Source organism: Podarcis cretensis (genome assembly GCF_951804945.1).
Source record: "Podarcis cretensis genome assembly, chromosome: 4".
NCBI lineage: Eukaryota > Metazoa > Chordata > Lepidosauria > Squamata > Lacertidae > Podarcis > Podarcis cretensis.
The window spans coordinates 14883063-14901967 of record NC_137173.1 but is presented as its reverse complement, the minus strand read 5'-3'; the positions used below and the strand labels follow the sequence as shown (position 1 = coordinate 14901967).

Below are 18905 nucleotides of genomic sequence, written 5' to 3'. Positions count from 1 at the left end.
TCAAGCACTGACCACACTACTTGGCATCAGGCCAGGAAACATGCTGATTCCAGACCTAATTTTTGAGTAGCGTCCAACTGGGAGAATCATTACTTCAAGTCAAATGCATTTTACATGAAGGTTAGCACACTATGATGCCTGTTTTGATCATTCATGCATTAGATCAGTGTTTTGCAGTTGATACCTGAGCGTCACACGGAGCCACTGTAGAAATTCAGTGCTTCAGAAAACAATGCACCATTAACCCACTGAAAGGCAACTCCAAAGGCTGCTCTCCTGTTCAAGTGTCCTCATTGACCTAAGAAGGAGACCTCAAAATGCACTGCTGGTCACTGATTCATTCACAGCTAAAGAACAAGTTCTAGTGTGATTCAAAGACGTATCATAAAATAAAACTTAAAAAGAATGTCTGAGATCAGCCTCTGACATAACTGGGCCAGATGTTCTGGATTTCAACTCCCATTAGCAACAGTCAACATGACCAATGGCAGTTGTAGTCCAAAAGATCTGATGTGAACCATACATACATACATACATACATACATACATACATCATTTTATTTGAATGCAGTGGTACCTCAGGTTAAGTACTTAATTCGTTCCAGAGGTCTGTTCTTAACCTGAAACTGTTCTTAACCTGAAGCACCGCTATAGCTAACTGGGCTTCCTGCTGCTGCCGCGCCGCCGGAGCACGATTTCTGTTCTCATCCTGAAGCAAAGTTCTTAACCTGAGGTACTATTTCCGGGTTAGTGGAGTCTGTGATCTGAAGTGTATGTAACCTGAAGCGTATGTAACCCGAGGTACCACTGTGCTGCCTTTCCACAGTTAAAACCATGCTCAAGGTGGCTTACAACACAAAAAAGGTTACTCAATTCAAAACAGCACAGAACTAGCCATAAACAATATGTTGTTGTTGTTGTTTAGTCGTTTAGTCGTGTCCGACTCTTCGTGACCCCATGGACCAGAGAACGCCAGGCACTCCTGTCCTCCACTGCCCCCCGCAGCTTGGTCAGACTCATGCTGGTAACCTCGAAAACACTATCCAACCATCTCGTCCTCTGTCGCCCCCTTCTCCTTGTGCCCTCCATCTTTCCCAACATCAGGGTCTTCTCCAGGGAGTCTTCTCTTCTCATGAGGTGGCCAAAGTACTGGAGCCTCAGCTTCACAATCTGTCCTTCCAGTGAGCACTCAGGGCTGATTTCCTTCAGAATGGAGAGGTTTGATCTTCTTGCAGTCCATGGGACTCTCAAGAGTCTCCTCCAGCACCATAATTCAAAAGCATCAATTCTTCGGCGATCAGCCTTCTTTATTGTTGTTTATACATCTGGAAAAAACTGTGTCTATTGGGTAAAACTGTAGCTTTACACCTCACAGAGCTACAGTCCCCAGCACCCTTAATAAACCACAGTTCCCATCAGTGCCAGATTTACATATAAGCTAAACTAGCTATAGCTTAGAGCTCCACTCTCTTGCACCTCCACCAAAAAAATAAAGAAAAAACTGCATGTACATTTCTAAAATATAAGATAAAAAACAAATAAAATAAAACCTACATACAGCAACAGTGTTTTGTGTTGTGTAGGCTCCTAAGATGTAAGTAATGGGTCCCGCCTGCTAGCCTGTTCCCTAAAATATCACTCGTTTGCTCCTTTCTATATATAGGGTCCATTTTGCATGGAACGGTTGCATGGCAACATGTGCAAATGGCTTTAGATACCTATTAGGTCCATAAATTACCATATAGCATATATTCAACACACACAAAAACAGTGACCATTTGTTGTTGACAAAGGACAGCTGGACATATAAAGGACCTTCAGTAGCTTAGGGCCTCATCAAACCTAAATCTGACCCTGGTTCCCATGATTCTTTGTGGGGAAGCCTGTCCTTTTTGAATGTAAGCATCTATTCTGATCCCAGCCTTGTTTTCACTCATCAAGGAAGAAATTGAACTACGTCTGAAATCATTTACGGAATCCCAGAAAGAAAGGCAGCCTTCCTGGGTTCATTGGAAACACAAAGGCTAACAGCATAATTGTCTGCGCTTCTCAGAAATCCTGTCCCTGAGATAACTGGAAGTGACGTCCAGCAATGAAGAAATTGCATTGATGACAGATGATTGTATAAAACTCAACAGCAGCTGCCTAACCAAGCCATTGATGTTGAGAACTTGGCAAGAGATGGGTGTTCAAATGAAACAAATGACACCAGGGCAGACAGAATCATCTCCTCCACCGCTGCCAACCTTCTATTTCAGATGGGGGCTATTCCAAAGCAAAACACTGGTGCCTGAATCAGATGGGGGGCACAGCACTAATGCCAACTGATGAGGGACAAAATATCCTTGACAACCAATGCATCTGGGGATGGGAATCAGGTTGCCCATCCCATGCCCATCTCATTCCATGGCATGCCAATTTTAAATGTGCTTATTCAAAAGCCTTCTCTCACCCCAGTTTTGCATTAGTCTTAAAAAAAAAATCACATGAAAATTTATTTAAATATGTATACATGTATTTATAAGCATATTTATGTCAGGGGCTGGTCAGAGTCGGATGCCAGAGACTGGTCTGACTCTGAAGGTGGAGGAATGCTGTCAAGGACAGGAAGGGAGGATTTGCCCCCCCCCCAACACCCCCAGCAGTAGATTCAGTGGCCAGACAATCAGGGGAAGAGTTGCACAGCTCTGAGATAGTGGCTAAGCAACCAGCAGATAGGGAGCGTTTGGAAGGCTCTTCATTCAAGTGGGGGGGGGATTCCTTCCCTCCCCCCGAACTCGGAGGGCTGAAAGGGTTAAAGAACAACAGAAGTACAGGGGAGGGAGAACTGGACGCTGGCACGCTTCTTGCTGTGGAAGGGGATTCAGATTGACCAACTGGTATCCTGATGGAGGGTGGCCATAGGCTGCTCTCTGTATGCTGTTGTAAATAAAACGAACTATAAACCTGCCAGAGGCTCGTTAATTCTCACCGGAAGCTTTCAGAGAAAAGGGGAAACTCTCATGCCTGCCAGCGTATCTGACAATTTATAACCTGCCAACACAAAATATACCAAAACAGTACAGAGGAAATTCATTAAAGCGTCACAGAACTTGAGAATCATACAGTTATAGGAACATTAACATAAAATACTGAATAAATAACTCACATGGAATCTCAATATACATATTTCTAAATAAACTTCATATATATACAGGGCTTTTCTAAATGAACTTAATCCATATACTGTGTGTGTGTGTGTGTGTGTGTGTGTGTGTGTGTGTGTGTGTGTGTAATATGTGTGTGTAATATGTGTGTGTGTGTGTGTGTGTGTGTATGTACACACAGACACAGACACATACACATACAGGGCTTTTTTTCTTTAAAAAAAATTATTTTATTTGCTTTTCTGTTACAGTGGTACCTCGGGTTACATACGCTTCAGGTTACAGACTCCACTAACCCAGAAATAGTATCTCAGGTTAAGAACTTTGCTTCAGGATGAGAACAGAAATCATGCGGCAGCAGCGGGAGGCCCCATTAGCTAAAGTGGTACCTCAGGTTAAGAACAGTTTCAGGTTAAGAACAGACCTCCAGAATGAATTAAATTCTTAACCTGAGGTACCACTGTATATCCCACTGTCAACACGTACTCTGTTACATTCATTCACAAAATGAAAAGGAAAATGATAACATAAATATAAAACATAAACATGTAATAATAATAGTCGTGTGTGTATGTGTGTGTGTGTGTGTGTGTGAGAGAGAGAGAGAGAGAGAGAGAGACATACACACACACACACACACACACGCAATACGGGGCTTTTTTTCAGCCAGAACTCACCAGAACTCAGTTCCAGCACCTCTCAGGAAGGCATCATTGCCATTCTAAGAGAACAAGGGAGGCATTCCTGCTGAGTTTTGGCACCTTTTCCCAGAAAAATAGCAATACACACACACACACACACACACACACACACAAATGCATGTTGGTGTGTTATTAAACCTAGAACTATATAGAAAAAGAATTAGACAAGGGCAAAAACCAAAGTGCAAATCACATTCCAATCTGTGTGTTAGTCTAGGAGGTGTGAATGAGGTCAGTTAGGTCAAAAAGGCTTGCTTTAAAATGCGGGCAGCATTAAATTCTTCTCGGTCCATGTTTTACAGCATCTTGCTCTGTCAGCTCCCTCTGGGTCCTAATGTCTATTGATGTCTCCTGCTCTGCAGCACAACTTGTCAGCTGCTTCCCTCCTCCTCTGAGACACTCACACTGTGAAGTGTCATCTCCCTGTCACAGGTATCATAACTCCTACAGACTAGCTCAACTACTGTGTTGGAATTTGTCCCCTAAGCTTTATCCACACACACACACTGCACTGAATCTCTGCGCTTGTTTTCATGTGCCACTGGGCAGAAGCATTTCCAGGTTCTGCCATCTGTAAACATTTTCTCCAGTCCTATTCCTTCCAGGCTTCTCAGCTACACGGAGAGGCGGGCAATCCGAACAATAAATCTGCCCTCGTCTGTTGCAGTGCATTAGTCGCAGGATCCTTAACCAGCGCACAGAACAAAAGCGATCGCATGTGGGCTTGATCTGGTCCAGTGTGCCCTGGAGAGAGAGATGGAGGGGCCTGGAGCAGCCATTAGCCTGCCATGCCCAAAATGTCAAAGCTGTTGTGGCGACATGTTGTCACGTTCAAATGTAATGCGAAGTGAAATACATGATCAGTGGATAATGTAGTTGGTCGTGTGTGACTTCGCAGTCGCACACGGTATCTTTGCTAAAGAGGATTTTCCTTGGAGGAGACTCTTTTCGTGGAATCAGATGCGTGACAGAAACATAAAAGGAAGCTGGTCAAATATAGGCTGTGATGTGAGCTGGGAATGGGTAAATCCTTCTATTTTTGGACCATGTCAGTTCCATATGTGTTCACCCATAAATCTGTCATGTCCCATTTCCACATCAGTTTGCAATTTCTATTATTATTATTATTATTATTATTATTATTATTATTATTATTATTCTGGTGGTTCCCTCACTGCGAGAAGCCAAGTTACAGGGAACCAGGCAGAAGGCCTTCTTGGTAGTGGCACCCGCCCTGTTGAATGCCCTCCCACCAGATGTCAAAGAGAACAACAACTACCAGACTTTTAGAAGACATCTGAAGGCAGCCCTGTTTAGGGAAGCTTTTAATGTTTGATGCATTACTGTATTTTAATATTTGGTTGGAAGCCGCCCAGAATGGCTGGGGAAGCCCAGCCAGATGGGCGGGGTATAAATAATAAATTATTATTACTATTATTTGCAAATCTACACGAAACTTTAATTATTATTCTGAGCACATTTTCTCTAGATCTGCATTTCCAAATGCATTTCCCCTCACAATTGACATTTTCCAATCCTTCTCCTGGATGCCTTCAAACTCCCGCTGCTGGGAACTGCAAATGGGGAAAGTGATGTTGTAATCAGGTCCTTGTTGTCAGCTTCCCATAGACATCTGCTTGTCTACTGTGAGAGAACAGTGTGGGGTTAGATGGGCCTTTGACCTTATCCATCAGGGCTATTTTTCTGTTCCTATGTGGAGGTGGCATCAGGGGTGTACTGTGGTAATCTTTGGTAATATGGCACCCTGAGTGAGCCCAAAATTTGGCACTCCAAAATGGATCTTCTTAATTATGGATCTTCTCAATTTTGCATAGCATAGGGGGCACAGGGGCAGTTGCCCCAGGTACAAAATGGTTAGGAGTGCAAAATCCTGACACCCAGTGCTGCCTCAATAAAGCTGCATGTTTTTGTCACTGGTTGAAATGGCTTCTCCATGCAAACCAGGAAGTGAACTCTCCAGACAGCGGAATGACTCTTCTTTCCTTATCTCTGCGGTTACAATCTCCTAGTGACGTGGATGCTGTACTTTTGAATGAGGAACATCTTGCACAATTGAGCCAACTTCACAGGTGATATGCAACTGTCATTCATATCTACATAGACGCCTTCCCTTTGGGATAGGGAATACAATAATATGCTGATAACATGTAACAGACAGCAATGATTTGGATCTACTGAGCTCTTGGGAACATGGTGTTCAATCGAGCCAGTTGTGCATGTGGTATGCAACCATGACTCATCACTGTGCTTCTGTTCATGCTTCAGGAGGAAGACCATGACACACCGTTTTGGATCTTAATATGCCTCCGATGCATTCTGTTTCCATTTTGCGAACTCTGCAAATGCATACCAGAGTTGCAATGCCAGTGTGTGAAACTTCCTGCCCAGCACTGTTGGGTCAAGTTGCAGACACAAGGCCAACTCTTTGGGGACTCTGCTTGTGACGTTCTGCCTGCTGATCCTCATTGCTCTGAGTCACCAAACACATAATTAAATAAGGGCTGAGCCCCTGAGTCCGAGGTGTAACGCAAATTAGGAGATCTGTCTGCTTCCGTAATGATCATGCACAGGAGTCTCTACAGAACGGAGAATGAAAGCACTGCTTTCTTTCTGAAGTGCCGCTAATGTCCTCCACTCACACACACACACCCATATTATCCCCTTCAGAAACCTTCCGACTCACCCTGCTGCCGGCTACTGACAAATTCAAGTCCTGACATCCAATTGTCACTTTGGGTGTGAGGCGGTTCAGCTGAGACCTCCCTGCTCTGTCTGCTCTGATAACTGTTCGGATCGGAAGAGTAATCAGATCCAGCTTAGCTCAGAAAGTGCCCATTAAATGGGGGAAATGTGACTTGCATTTTCTCCAGACAATTAAGAGGAGAGGCTGCGATCTGATATGCCTTTGGAAAACACGGAGTCGAGAAGGTTTGGGGGTATTTTTCGAATAATGAAAAGAGCTGTAAATAATCACATTTCTGCCACCAAGTAGCTAATTTGCAAAATGGCTTTCCAACATTATTCAATTTGGCAACAGCTTTCCTTGCTGTGAATAATTGAGCAGGTCTGCCTGGCTTTAAGGATGGCTTGAGGTGCGGTGACCATCTGGGTAAGGGTGTTGCAACTGGCGATATGCTGAAAATTTACCCAGTGTTTTCCCCAACCCTCCTCCATTAATTAACAAGAAAAGAAAAGGCACTTGTAAATTATCAGAGCTCATTTTGGTGATATTCTCATGGGTGGTATACAGGGTTGGTCGATGTCGTGATTACCTTTCCACTGAGGTCAGATTTTGCTTGTGGGCTCCCTGTGAGCATTTGGTTGTGAATATAGTGCTGGATTAGATGGGTCTTTAGCATGATCCATTCCTGTTTCCTTACATAACAAAGCCAAACCATTTTGTCAGGTTTGACTACTTAGGTAGCTTTTCTATCCCCCAACACAACTTTACAACTATAGAATCAATGAGTGGGAGGGGATCTTGCCATCGTCCAGGTCAACCCTCAATCTCATTAGAATGTTTTTGGACATATTCAGACACTAATGCTGATTTTGAGAGAGTGATGAATGTTGGCTGAAATTTGAGATGCCAAGATCTGTCACTGCTCCAGAACTTCAAAATCCTTCACTGTTTTTATAAGTGAGTTTTGTACTGGGCCATAGTTCCCTGCCCCTGCTGGTAAACAAAATAGACTGGGGGACATTGTCTTAAGACATGAAAGAGGCCTCAGTTCGAGCTTGAGAAGGCCCTTGTCATTGATGAGGGTCAATCAAATACTGAGGTATAAGTAGCTGTTTCAATGAGTCACATTTACCCAGAATGTATCCTGCAAGGCAGCAGAAGTTTCAGATCAGAGTTTTCCTTCTCCTAGGTGGGCCACTTCTCTGGTTTGACAATGTCACGGTCTGGTCTACGGGCGATCGAAGTCCCGGCTAAGGACATCGGGACCAGGGGCAAGATGGCGGGGTAGTATCAGGAATGAGAGTCCAGAAGTCAGGGGTCCAAGGGTCAGGAAGCAGGGAGTCATGAAGTCAAGGGTCTAAGGCTCAAGAAGCAAGGAGTCGAGAAGCTGAGGTCTGAGGACCAGGAACCAAGAAGCCAAACGCAGCAAGGCAGGAAACGTGTTGCTCTGGCAAAGAGGTGAAGGGAAATGCTGACCTTATATCCCTTCCCGGCTCTTGCCACCAGGTGTAGTGAGTTACCAAGTGGCCTCACCTGTGTAGCTGCACCTTGCCTCTCCAGAACAAACTTAGGAAGGCCCCAGTCCTGCAAAGCCCTTCTGGTCACAGGGCCTGGCTCCTGCATGCACTCCTGACAGACAAGCCCCATCTGCCGCTCACTTCCCTCTACAACAAGTGCAGAATCCGTCTTGACCTTTGGATCCACTATTGGTCTCATCCGCTCAATCTCCCAGAGCCTGTCTTCACATGCATAGGAGCCAACTTCTAGGGGCTGAGGGGTCTTCAGCTCCCCCCCATAAAATATTCCAGGGGGCTGCCCCCCAAGCTTATGGATATTGCCATTCAAATCATGTGTGTGCACCACATCATGTGATCAATTATGCAGGGTGGGGCCCACCTGCCCCGCCCCATTTTATTCAAGTTGGCACACCTGTTCATCTGCAAGGGAAGTTTCTAATTTACCGTGGGTTTGGCAACAATGGCAAAATACCAGGCAGGATGGTTTGCAATAGGAATGGAGACAGCAATGCTTCTCCATATCAGCTGCTGGAAACCACAGGCGGGAGAATTGCTCACGTCCTGATTGTGAGTTTCTCATGGGCATCTGGTTGGCGAATGTGAGAACAGGTTGTTGGATTAGATGGACCAAGGATGATCGAGGATGATGGAAGTTGTAGTACAGCAACATCTGGAGAACTACAGATTCCCAATCTCTGGTTCACAATGAGGGATGAGTCAGCCTGTGTGATGGCCTGGGACTCAGGCTCAGATTCGGAACCAGAGGAGTCTCAGTCTGTACCGGATCCTTTGCCTCAGGCATCATCTGAACCAAGTCTGGGGCCTGATCCTGAAGAGTCCCAGTCTGCACAGGTTCCCCTGCAACAAACACCAGCTGGGCCGAGTCAGGGGCCTGAGCCTGCCCTGGCTCCAGATGCGGGGATTACCTCGTTGCCTTCAGCTGGGCCATCACTTACAGCTGTCCCACTACTGGTTTGGTCAGGGGAGGGTGAGGCGGCCCCTGGGTCTAGTAACCCACCAACATCTCCCGAGCTGCAGAGACTGAGGTCTGAGAGAAGGAGATACCTGAGTACTCACAGGAGGAGTACTTGCCTTCAGGCAAAACAGGGAGGTGAGCTGCCGGGGGAATCAGAACTGGCCGTTACCTTGACGAAGATAAAAGGCTGTCAGACCCTGCCCCAGGTTGTGGGAGCAACATTGCTGTATGCCAGATCCTGCCCCTGTCCTTGCCTGGTTTCCTGCTTTGACCCTGTCGGACTGACTCCTAGTGGAACCTTAGAATTCTGGACCATACCTGGACCCTGGTTCTTGGGTTACCCCCGGGCCCAGCACAGCCTGTCCCCAGTCTGATCATGCCTAATGGGAAACTAGCCTAAACCAATGTGAGCTTGAAATACTTGCTCAGAATGCCAGTCTTTGCACTGGCAGGCAAGGCACTGTGTTATATCTGCTCCCGTTGGGCCAATGAATGTTAATGAAGCGATGGAAAAGGTTGCAAATTTTAGCCATGCTGTGCTGATACCCTGGAAAGGTTCCTTTATTCAGCTTACCTAGGCTTACATGAGTTGTGTGTTCTGCTGTTTCTTGTCTATAAAAACAAAATTCATTTCCCAAGCTCAGAAGGGGGACAAAATCCTCAATGTCCAATAGGATTAGCATTGATCAAATAACTGATAGAATGTCTACCTCTTCAGCTCCAGTTAACACTTCTTTTGTTTTGTTCCTCCATTTTTATATCCATGTTATAGTCTTTTAAGGACTGGGTTTTGGCTCACAATGGCTACATTATTAATTTTAAAACCAGCCAGATGCCTGACGGCAATTTTGAGTTCACGGATCGCGCGCACACACACAAAGTGACATATGGAAACAATTTGTGTCATCTCCCACCAAGAAGCTTCCGAGTATAAGAGATGCAGGGCTTACTATTTCATTCTGCCGGCTTTCTTTATGATCTAGTTAGCCTCATGTAACCCGATGGAAACAAAAGTTGTTGTGTTTGGCTCACTTGGGTGAGAAGGGCTGGAGCTCAGCAGTAGACCGTCTGCTTTGCGTGCGGAAGGTCACAGTTTCAATTCCTGGCATCCCAAAGTTGGGCTGGGAGCAACCCCTCTCTAAAACCACAGGGAGCTGCTGACAAGTCAGTGTAGGTGACAATGAGCTAGATGAACCAATGGCATTTGGCAGCTTCATATGCATTAGTCAAAACCTGTAAAAACTCAGCCTTGATGTAACCATACCTAAGAAGGCATCAAGATTCTCTTTTAGTTGATACACACATTGCTACCAGTAGCAGATCTTCCTTTGGAAAATGGCTATAGATCAGTGCTAGATCATTTGCTTACATATAGAAGGTCCAGGTTCAATCCCCAGCATCAACAGGTAGGTCTGGCAAAGGCTCCCTACCTGAAACCCTGGAGGGCCATTGCCTCGGCCCAGCATACCTGAAGGAGCATCTCCACCCCCATTGTTCAGCCCGGACACTGAGGTCCAGCTCCATGGACTATATGGAATTGGCTGAGATGACTGGCAGAATCCGGGACCAGGGAGAAGAGTCAGTGGAAGAAGATTGGAAAAAACTTAAAGTATATTGTAAAATTAAGGACTGTTAGAAAGATGTCGGAAAAAGAAAACTAGATGGTTTTGGTTGAAATGACATAAAGGACTAAGTAAAGACGAGTTGATGAAATTGACGAAAAGAGAGGACGTTAAATTGTAATATATTATGTTAAACTATTTAAATGAAAATAAGGTTAAGGATTTGCTGAAATAACGATCTGAATTAGAATACAAAATTGGGAGGTGCGAGGAGGTCAAGGAAATAAGTAAAGGAAGAAAGTTGTGTGAAGGATTAATCAGCTCTTTTTATTTTTATTTTTTTGTTGGTGTTGTTATCTTTTTTTGTATTTTGTATTTTGTATTTTGTATTTTGTACTTTGTAATTTTCTTTTCTTCTTTTTGTTATTCTTAAATTTTGAATAAATATTATTAAAAAAAAAAAAACTGAGGTCCAGCTCCAAGGGCCTTCTGGCGGTTCCCCCACTGTGAGAAGTGAGGTTACAGGGAACCAAGTAGAGGGTCTTCTCAGTAGTGGCGCCCTCCCTGTGGAACGCCCTCCCATCAGATGTCAAGGAAATAAACTACCTGACTTTTAGAAGACATCTGAAGGCAGCCCAGTTTAGGGAAGTTTTAAATGATTTGTTTTATCTCTTTTTTATTATTATTAATATTCTGCTGGGAGACGCCCAGCGTGGCTGGGGAAACCCAGCCAGATGGGCAGGTTATAAATAATGAATGATTAGTAGCAGTAGTATTATTAGACAATATTCAGCTACATGCACCAGTGGTCTGACTCAGTATAAGGCAACTTGTTTTTTAAGAAGGTGGTTTTGGTGGCTTGCTTTGATGTCAAAACCTAATCTCTGGGGTTTGCTTTAGCCTGGCTTAGGTTCAGTCAACCCATGTGCCGGAAGAATAGGCAGAACCTAAGATGCAGTCGAACTGAGCCTAGTTTGTGGTTTCTCGATGCTTTGTGCCTTGTCTTGGAATGTGGGGAGAAAGCTCTGTGTTCTCTTTGGATTGAAGACCTAAGAGAAAAACACAAAGATCCTTACAAGATGCTATCCGCATTTCAACATTTCCTCAACAGCTGATGTGCATTGTGCACTGCAAGGATGACGACAGTGATAGTCTTGTTGTTGATGGTGATTTCAAATTTCTTACTTGCTCTTTGCCACAAGGCCCCAGTGCAAGTTGCAACGGTATAAAAAGACAGTATTAAAATCTGTAGGAATAATGGAGACGACAGGAGGTTGGATGCAGGTGAGCTGTACAGACGCACACTGGCAAGCATGCTCCAAGCAAGCTGCTGGCTAGTTCCACAGAGACTCCTTTTATTAGCAGAAGTCAACAATTGGAAACAGTAGTGAAACCACCCTGAACTTAATGTATTTCCATCTAAGCACATTTCCAGCATTAGCGAAAACACGTGTTTTCTGATACTTGATTACATCTGCGTCCCCGGTCATGCTCCAGCCAAGCCTTATGTCTAGTAACCAAATTTGTGAGAGGACAAACGGTCAGGGGGAAAACCCTGTTTGCTAACCAAGAGGCAGGAGTTCAGGGAGTGTGGGCACCAGGCTCCTTGGCACACTGTTGCATGCCGGGGCCGGGATGTGCCTCAGCACAAGCGGAGCATTAACTCCACAAAAATAAGTTTAAACAATTCAGAAGGATACAGAAATTCATATTTTCAAAGGCCTGCATATATGTGCAGCTTCAGCATATGATGAAAACTATGTGATCGATGTAAGTGTTAAGTTGTGGGTGAACATATCAGACGACACAGCGATTCTTCAAAACAGCTCTTGTTTATTCACAGGCCAGGACAGAACTGAACTGAAGGGCTCAGTCAGCCTGCTTATATAGAGCTCCAGTACAACGGTACTGTAACAACTTTCTAAAACTATCCAATCACTGAACGTCACTTTCGATCCTTCATTTGCATAACTATCTACAGTATCCCCCTGCTGGCCCAGGGTGAGAAGTTCAGTACATAACAGTAAGGCTGTAATGTCTCCCACCCCCTACCCTGATCTAACCCAGGCCTGCCCCAATCCAGGCCCTGTATTGGACTGGGGGCCTTGCACAGCCCCCACAGAAGAGTGGAGAGAGGCTGTCCTGATTCTCTGACCTCCCAACAGCATGCTTAAACAAGGTTTGAAACATTATTAAACATGCAGTTGGGGGTGAGGTGGAGGAAAGAAGGGTTTTTTTAAAAAAAAACACACACAACACAATCTCTTCCTAGTGCAGCTCTGCAAGGGGAAAACGGGTCTCCTAACAACTCTCAGCACCTTTAGCAAACTACAGCTCCCATAATTCCTTGGGGGAAGCCATGGCTGTTTAAAGCGGCACCACAGTGTTTTCAGTTATAGCATGGATGGGGCTAAGGCAGGGGAGGCCTAACTTTTTCAGCCAGTGGACACATTGGCAAACCAGAGAAATTCTTGCACCACACACCACAAAGACTGCAATACTTATTTCAAGCTGACTGTCTGGGACAGAATTTTGCCGGTTCCTGGAAACTCCTTTGCAAGTGCCACTTTTGCAACCTCTAGGCTAGGGACACGAATGACGGAGCAGCAGCTGTTTCTGATGAAATGGGAACACTGGAAAAGGTCAACTAGGAGACACTTGGTTCTTCCCTAACAGAACACAACATTAGGGTTCATTCTGAGTTATCTACTGTCCTATATTTTATCCAATGAATGGTCCAAGTGGGAACGAGGAATTGCTGCTCCAGTTGCCCATTATCAAGGCTACTGACCCACGAGTCTAGTAAATCGAATACTGAATTTCAGTGCTGAACAAGCCTCTGGGGAGCTGCTTGAAGTCTCCCAAGCAGAAACCATTTAATCCCGTTCTCTAAACCGAACCACTCAAAACTACCAACATCTTCTGGCTGGAATTGCACATTTTAACCATTTGGATAAAGTAATGGAACACAGTATCGTTTTGATCACTTCATTCCCTCCCCTCATCCCCACTGGGGAGTAGCTGCTGGAAACTACAAAAGGTGATGGGTGCAGAATCTGTTAAAATGGGAATTCTGGGCACTTTGTAATATGCCAGATTGTATTAAATTTCATCACGGGGAGAGGGGGTGGGGAAGCACACAATCTGTTCTTTCTCTCTTCCTCTCTCTCTCTCTCTCTCTCTCTCTCTCTCTCTCTCCACAAATCTTCTTAAGTTTTTAGAGCTGATCCAGTTCATGTTAGGCTAACAGATTTGGAAGAGCTTTTTCAGTAGGTGAAAAGGCAGTTGCTTCGTGTTGAAACGAGCGATATGCAAAAGAGAAACCTGTCTAAATGTCATTGCGTTTGCTGGTTCCTTTCCCCCCATTTCAGCAGATGGAGAAAACATTTATACCGACAGAAAATCCCTTTCCTACCATCACCATTCCTTCAGGTCCTATTGCACTTCTTTCGCTATCGGTGTTGACTTGCTCTGCAGTGCTTCGTGACATGAACAAATTGAAGGGGTTTAGGTGGGTGGGTGGGTGGGTTACAGTTTATTTGCTTGCTTGCTTATTTGTTTTGGATATCTGTCCCCAACTTCCTCCTGAAATAGCACTCAAGGCCACTTACGAAAAGAAAATTTCAGAACAGAATAGCACAGTAGTGCTACTGCCTACAGATAAATGGATGCAGATCTCTTTCTTTCCTACCCCTCTCACCCTATACATTACTGACCTCCATTCTCCCTGTTTGGAATTCCAAAAAGCCCCTGGGCTTGCATGCAATTTGGCAAACGTAACTCAAGCTGGAGGATCTTCTGTGCCTATGTGTTCCATCCATTGAGTGAATTTTTCCTCTGTCTGTTTGTTTGGCTGTTTACCTGCTATGTACAAGGTCCGAAGTAAGAAAAAACAAAACCTCCCTGTTCCTTTCTCCCTCTAGTTATGCACTCATTTTGTCCAGTTTCCTCCATAAAGTATTGTTGGGAATTTATTTTCCTTCTGGACTCTCTGGTCTGTATTATTTAAGTGACTTTGCCAGTAGCCGGTGCCCATTGAAACTGGTAGGGCAGGAGGCAGAAAGAACAACAGCAGGGCAATGTCACCTAAAAGATTGGCTGGACCCAATGAGAGGCAGAGGCAACAAATTCTAGTTGTGTCCCAATCCTCCTCTCTGTCGAGTTCTACAAAGGCAACAATGGAATTGCAGAGGGAACTGACATGTAGCATAAGAAGGTAGGCAGGCAGAGGCTAATTTAGGGCAGTTTAGAGGCTGATTTAGGGGTGCCACAACTATAGCTCAGTTGGATAGACCATGGTGCTAATAATGCCAAAGTTGTAGGTTCAATCTCCATATGGGACAACTGCATTATCCTGCATTGCAGGGGGTTGGGCTAGAATTCAGGGGTCAGCAACCTTTTTCGGCTGTGGGCCGGTCCACCGTCCCTCAGACCATGTGGTGGGCTGGACTATATTTGGGGGGGGGGGGGAAGAATGAATGAATTGCTATGCCCCACAAATAACCCAGAGATGCATTTTAAATAAAAGCACACATTCTACTCATGTAAAAACACCAGGCAGGCCCCACAAATAACCCAGAGATGCATTTTAAATAAAAGCACACATTCTACTCATGTAAAAACACGCTGATTTCCGGACCATCTGCGGGCTGGATTGAGAAGGCAACTGGGCTGCATCCAGCCCCCAGGCCTTAGGTTGCCTACCCCTGGACTAAATTATCCTCAGGGTCCCTTCCAACTCTACAATTCTATGATTCTATGATTATTTAGAAAGGAGCAAGAGAGGTGGGCTGCCAAATTTTGACACTGCACCGGGCACTGCTGAAATTTGAGACCTCAAGGTCCGCCACTGAGGCATCTGAGGCTTGGCTGAGGGCAGACTGATGTTTGTGGGGAAATACACAGTTCGCCAGAATGGACCAGCCTCCGCTGCAAGAAACTTTTGAAAATAGTGTCCCATTGTTTGGGAAAACAACCGCAACACACATGAAAGTCCATTTTTCCACAATGATTCCCTCTTCCCTATTATTCTCTCCCACATAATTGCAATTAAATATACATGTTCTCTCAAAAATTCTCCTCCACCGCTGGGATTATTCAGATGAAAAGTTAATTAGGCATAGCTTATATACGACAAGTATTTGGGAACGGAGATGTCTTGATTGCAATGCTGTGGCATGTTTTTTTCCCTCTGCAACCCCTCCAGCACAAACACACAAACTGCAATGTGCAGCTATACCATTCCCAACTGAACGAATTTGGTTCCTTTTTTCTCAGGGCTGGATTATGCTGCAAGAGATAGGGCTAGCCCCACCCCCTGTTTTCTTTTTTCCTTCAATGCCGAAATTCATAACACCTCGCTAGGAGCACTCATCCTTTCCAAAGCGCTTCCCCCTCGTCTTAGGTGAGGCAGCTTACCGATCTGCCTGCGAAAGCAACTCTGCTTCAAGCTGTTTCACACATCGGAGACAGCAGCTGTGTTTCATCTGATGCCCAAATGATTCAAGTGGCCAAGAAATTTGGGAAATGGATACTGAGCTCAACACTTCAGAAGCCAACCATTCAACAGCACTTTCCCCTGCTTTGGGCCGTAGGTGCTTAGTGTCATGGAAGGATGGAGAAAATGAGGCCCTCCATATGTGGTTGGGCCACAGCTCCCATCCCAAACCCTCCAAGGATCCCTATTTTCCAGGGACAGCCCCAGATTGACAGAAGCCATCCCAGCTTCTGATGTGATCCTAGAATCTCCCGCTTTTCCTTAGGTAAAGGTAAAGGGACCCCTGACCATTAGGTCCAGTTGTGGCCGACTCTGGGGTTGCTGCTCTCATCTCACTTTATTGGGCGAGGGAGCCGGTGTACAGCTTCCAGGTCATGTGGCCAGCATGACTAAGCCGCTTCTGGCGAACCAGAGCAGCGCACGGAAACACCATTTACCTTCCCGCTGGAGTGGTACCTATTTATCTACTTGCACTTTGACGTGCTTTCGAATTGCTAGGTTGGCAAGAGCAGGGACCAAGCAATGGGAGCTCACCCCGTTGTGGGGATTCAAACCACTGACCTTCTGATCAGCAAGTCCTAGGCTCTGTGGTTTAACCCACAGCGCCACCCACGTCCCTTATTTTCATCGGCGAAATGTTGGAGGGTATGGAGTTATGCGGCCCCTGAGCCAAGGAGATAAGTAACTTTGCAGTCTTTAGAAGACATCTGAAGGCAATGGAAAATGAGTGAGGTCCCAACCAAAGAAGAATGGCAACTTAAACTGATGGAATACGCACAGCTAGCATATAGAATAAGAGAACAAGAAGAATGCGCGTTTAAAGAAGACTGGAAAATGTTTACTGAATATATGGATAAAAATTGTGTTCATTTAAAAACTCAGGTAGCATTAAGATAAATTCAACAGTGTTAATAAGTTTTGATGGGTGTAACCATGGATTATGGAATGGTTTAGTTCATGTAAAATATGCAGGGATGTATGGTATGTGCCCAATGCTTAAGCCAAGATCTTCCTACATCTGAAAGGTTAATAAAGTTGTGGCCAATTTTAATCCCAAAACATGTTGTCACGAGTCATTATTCCACCCAGGTGTTGCCTGGGGTCGGGGGGGGGGGCGGTCTCCGCCTGGGCACGCAACATTAGGATACCAGAGATGCACCCTGCCTGGCCTCTAGTCCGTAGCATGGCAATGCTATATGCAAATAGAGCCATATGTATGGAAATGAACGGCGAGACCCAGAGAGAACACATGTAAGCACTTTACCCATTGGGATAATGGTACGTGTTCCAGCTCACAGGAGCTTATGCAATTGCAAAATGAACAGAAATGCTATAAAATCACAATTGCCCTTTTCTTCTGTCCTCTGAACAGCTTTGTGAGAGGGGTGGTTGTTGCTGTTGTTTTTAAGAAGGAAAATGAGGCTGAAACCAGACGTTTTGCCTGAATATCTCTGAAATGTATCTACAGCAGAGGAAAGGCTGGAATCTGATTCATCCAGTTTTAAGTCCCCAGGTCTTGCACACTGAATCAGTACTGCTACTACTGCTAATATCATTAGGTGGTATGCAACTAGGTTTTTCTCAGAGCGTACCCATTGAAATGACTTACTCATGCTCATTGATTTCAGTGAGTCTGAGTAAAACCTAGCTGTATAACACCCTTCTTATTATTTCATTTATGAATTACTTTCTGCAAAGTACCCCGAAGCAATTTGCAATATAATAAAAATATATAAAAAACAATTCTATATAGACTGTTAAAACAACTGCACATATAAAAATATTTTTTAAAAAAACAAGAACACAGTTTTAAACCACATTTGCACATATATAAAATCAAATCCAATACAGACGCTAATGAGGATTTTTTTTAAAAAAAAAAACTCCATTTAGCAGGTTTGCTAGAAGAGGAACACCTTTAGCAGGTGACAGAAAGAACAGAGAATGCACTTATCAGATAGGCAGTGGCAAGGAGTTCCAAAGGGTACGTGTCCCCACACTTAATGCCTGATCCTGACAATTTGCAGTTGCATAAAATGATGGCGCTGCTTAGATTATCACCCCTTAGGAACCTTATTGCTAATGTCTTTGTGTGTGTTTTCTTCTTCTCCTTCTCTTTCAGGAAACTATGGCGAAAGTGGAATGGAAGCTTTCAAAGACATGTCGGGCAAGGAGGGGGTCTGCATCGCCCATTCCTACAAGATCTACAGCAACGCCGGCGAGCAGAGCTTTGATAAGCTATTGGAGAAGCTGAGAAGCCATTTGCCCAAGGCAAGAGTTGTGGTGTGCTTCTGTGAGGGCATGACAGTACGAGGGCTGCTGATGGCTATGAGGCGCTTGGGCCTCACTGGAGAATTCCTGTTGCTGGGCAGGTGAGTAAATCTGCAGATAATTGCTGACTTTTTCATGGGAGTGCAAAACGCATTTTTAGTCTGCGCTATTCAAATGAGGGTGGCCCTCGGATGAAAGAAATGAGTTGCGTAAAGTTCAGTCGGTGAAATCAAACGTGCAAATCTGTGAAATAGTACAGAATTTGTTTTTTTTTAAAGCAAGCTTTGGGGATTTGGATATTGCACAGACATTTGCACCAAGGATAATCTTAGAAGAAGCATCACTTCCTGTGTGAGAAAGAGGAATGCCTCTTCTGAGATGGTGCTGACCGTTTTGCGTTGTACAAGCATGTGAGTTAATAGGGAACCTTTTAAAAAGGCCTTTCACCAATTCCACATGTAAATCAGTGCAAGTGTTAGATAGCTAATATTTCTGGAAATGTTGAAAGCAGATGCAAACTCCTTCAATTGA

General features: G+C 44.7%; 1 protein-coding gene across 5 annotated transcripts in view; it reads left to right on the top strand.

The window, feature by feature from the left end:
• Nucleotides 1-18905, top strand: part of GRM5 (glutamate metabotropic receptor 5) — a 274582-nt gene that overhangs the window by 102578 nt on the left and 153099 nt on the right. For all 5 annotated transcript variants that reach the window (XM_079973382.1, XM_079973380.1, XM_079973381.1 and 2 more), the window contains exon 3: nucleotides 18226-18475. In XM_079973382.1, coding sequence (XP_079829508.1) covers nucleotides 18226-18475 — 250 coding nt within the window. The remainder of the gene's footprint in view (nucleotides 1-18225; nucleotides 18476-18905) is intronic.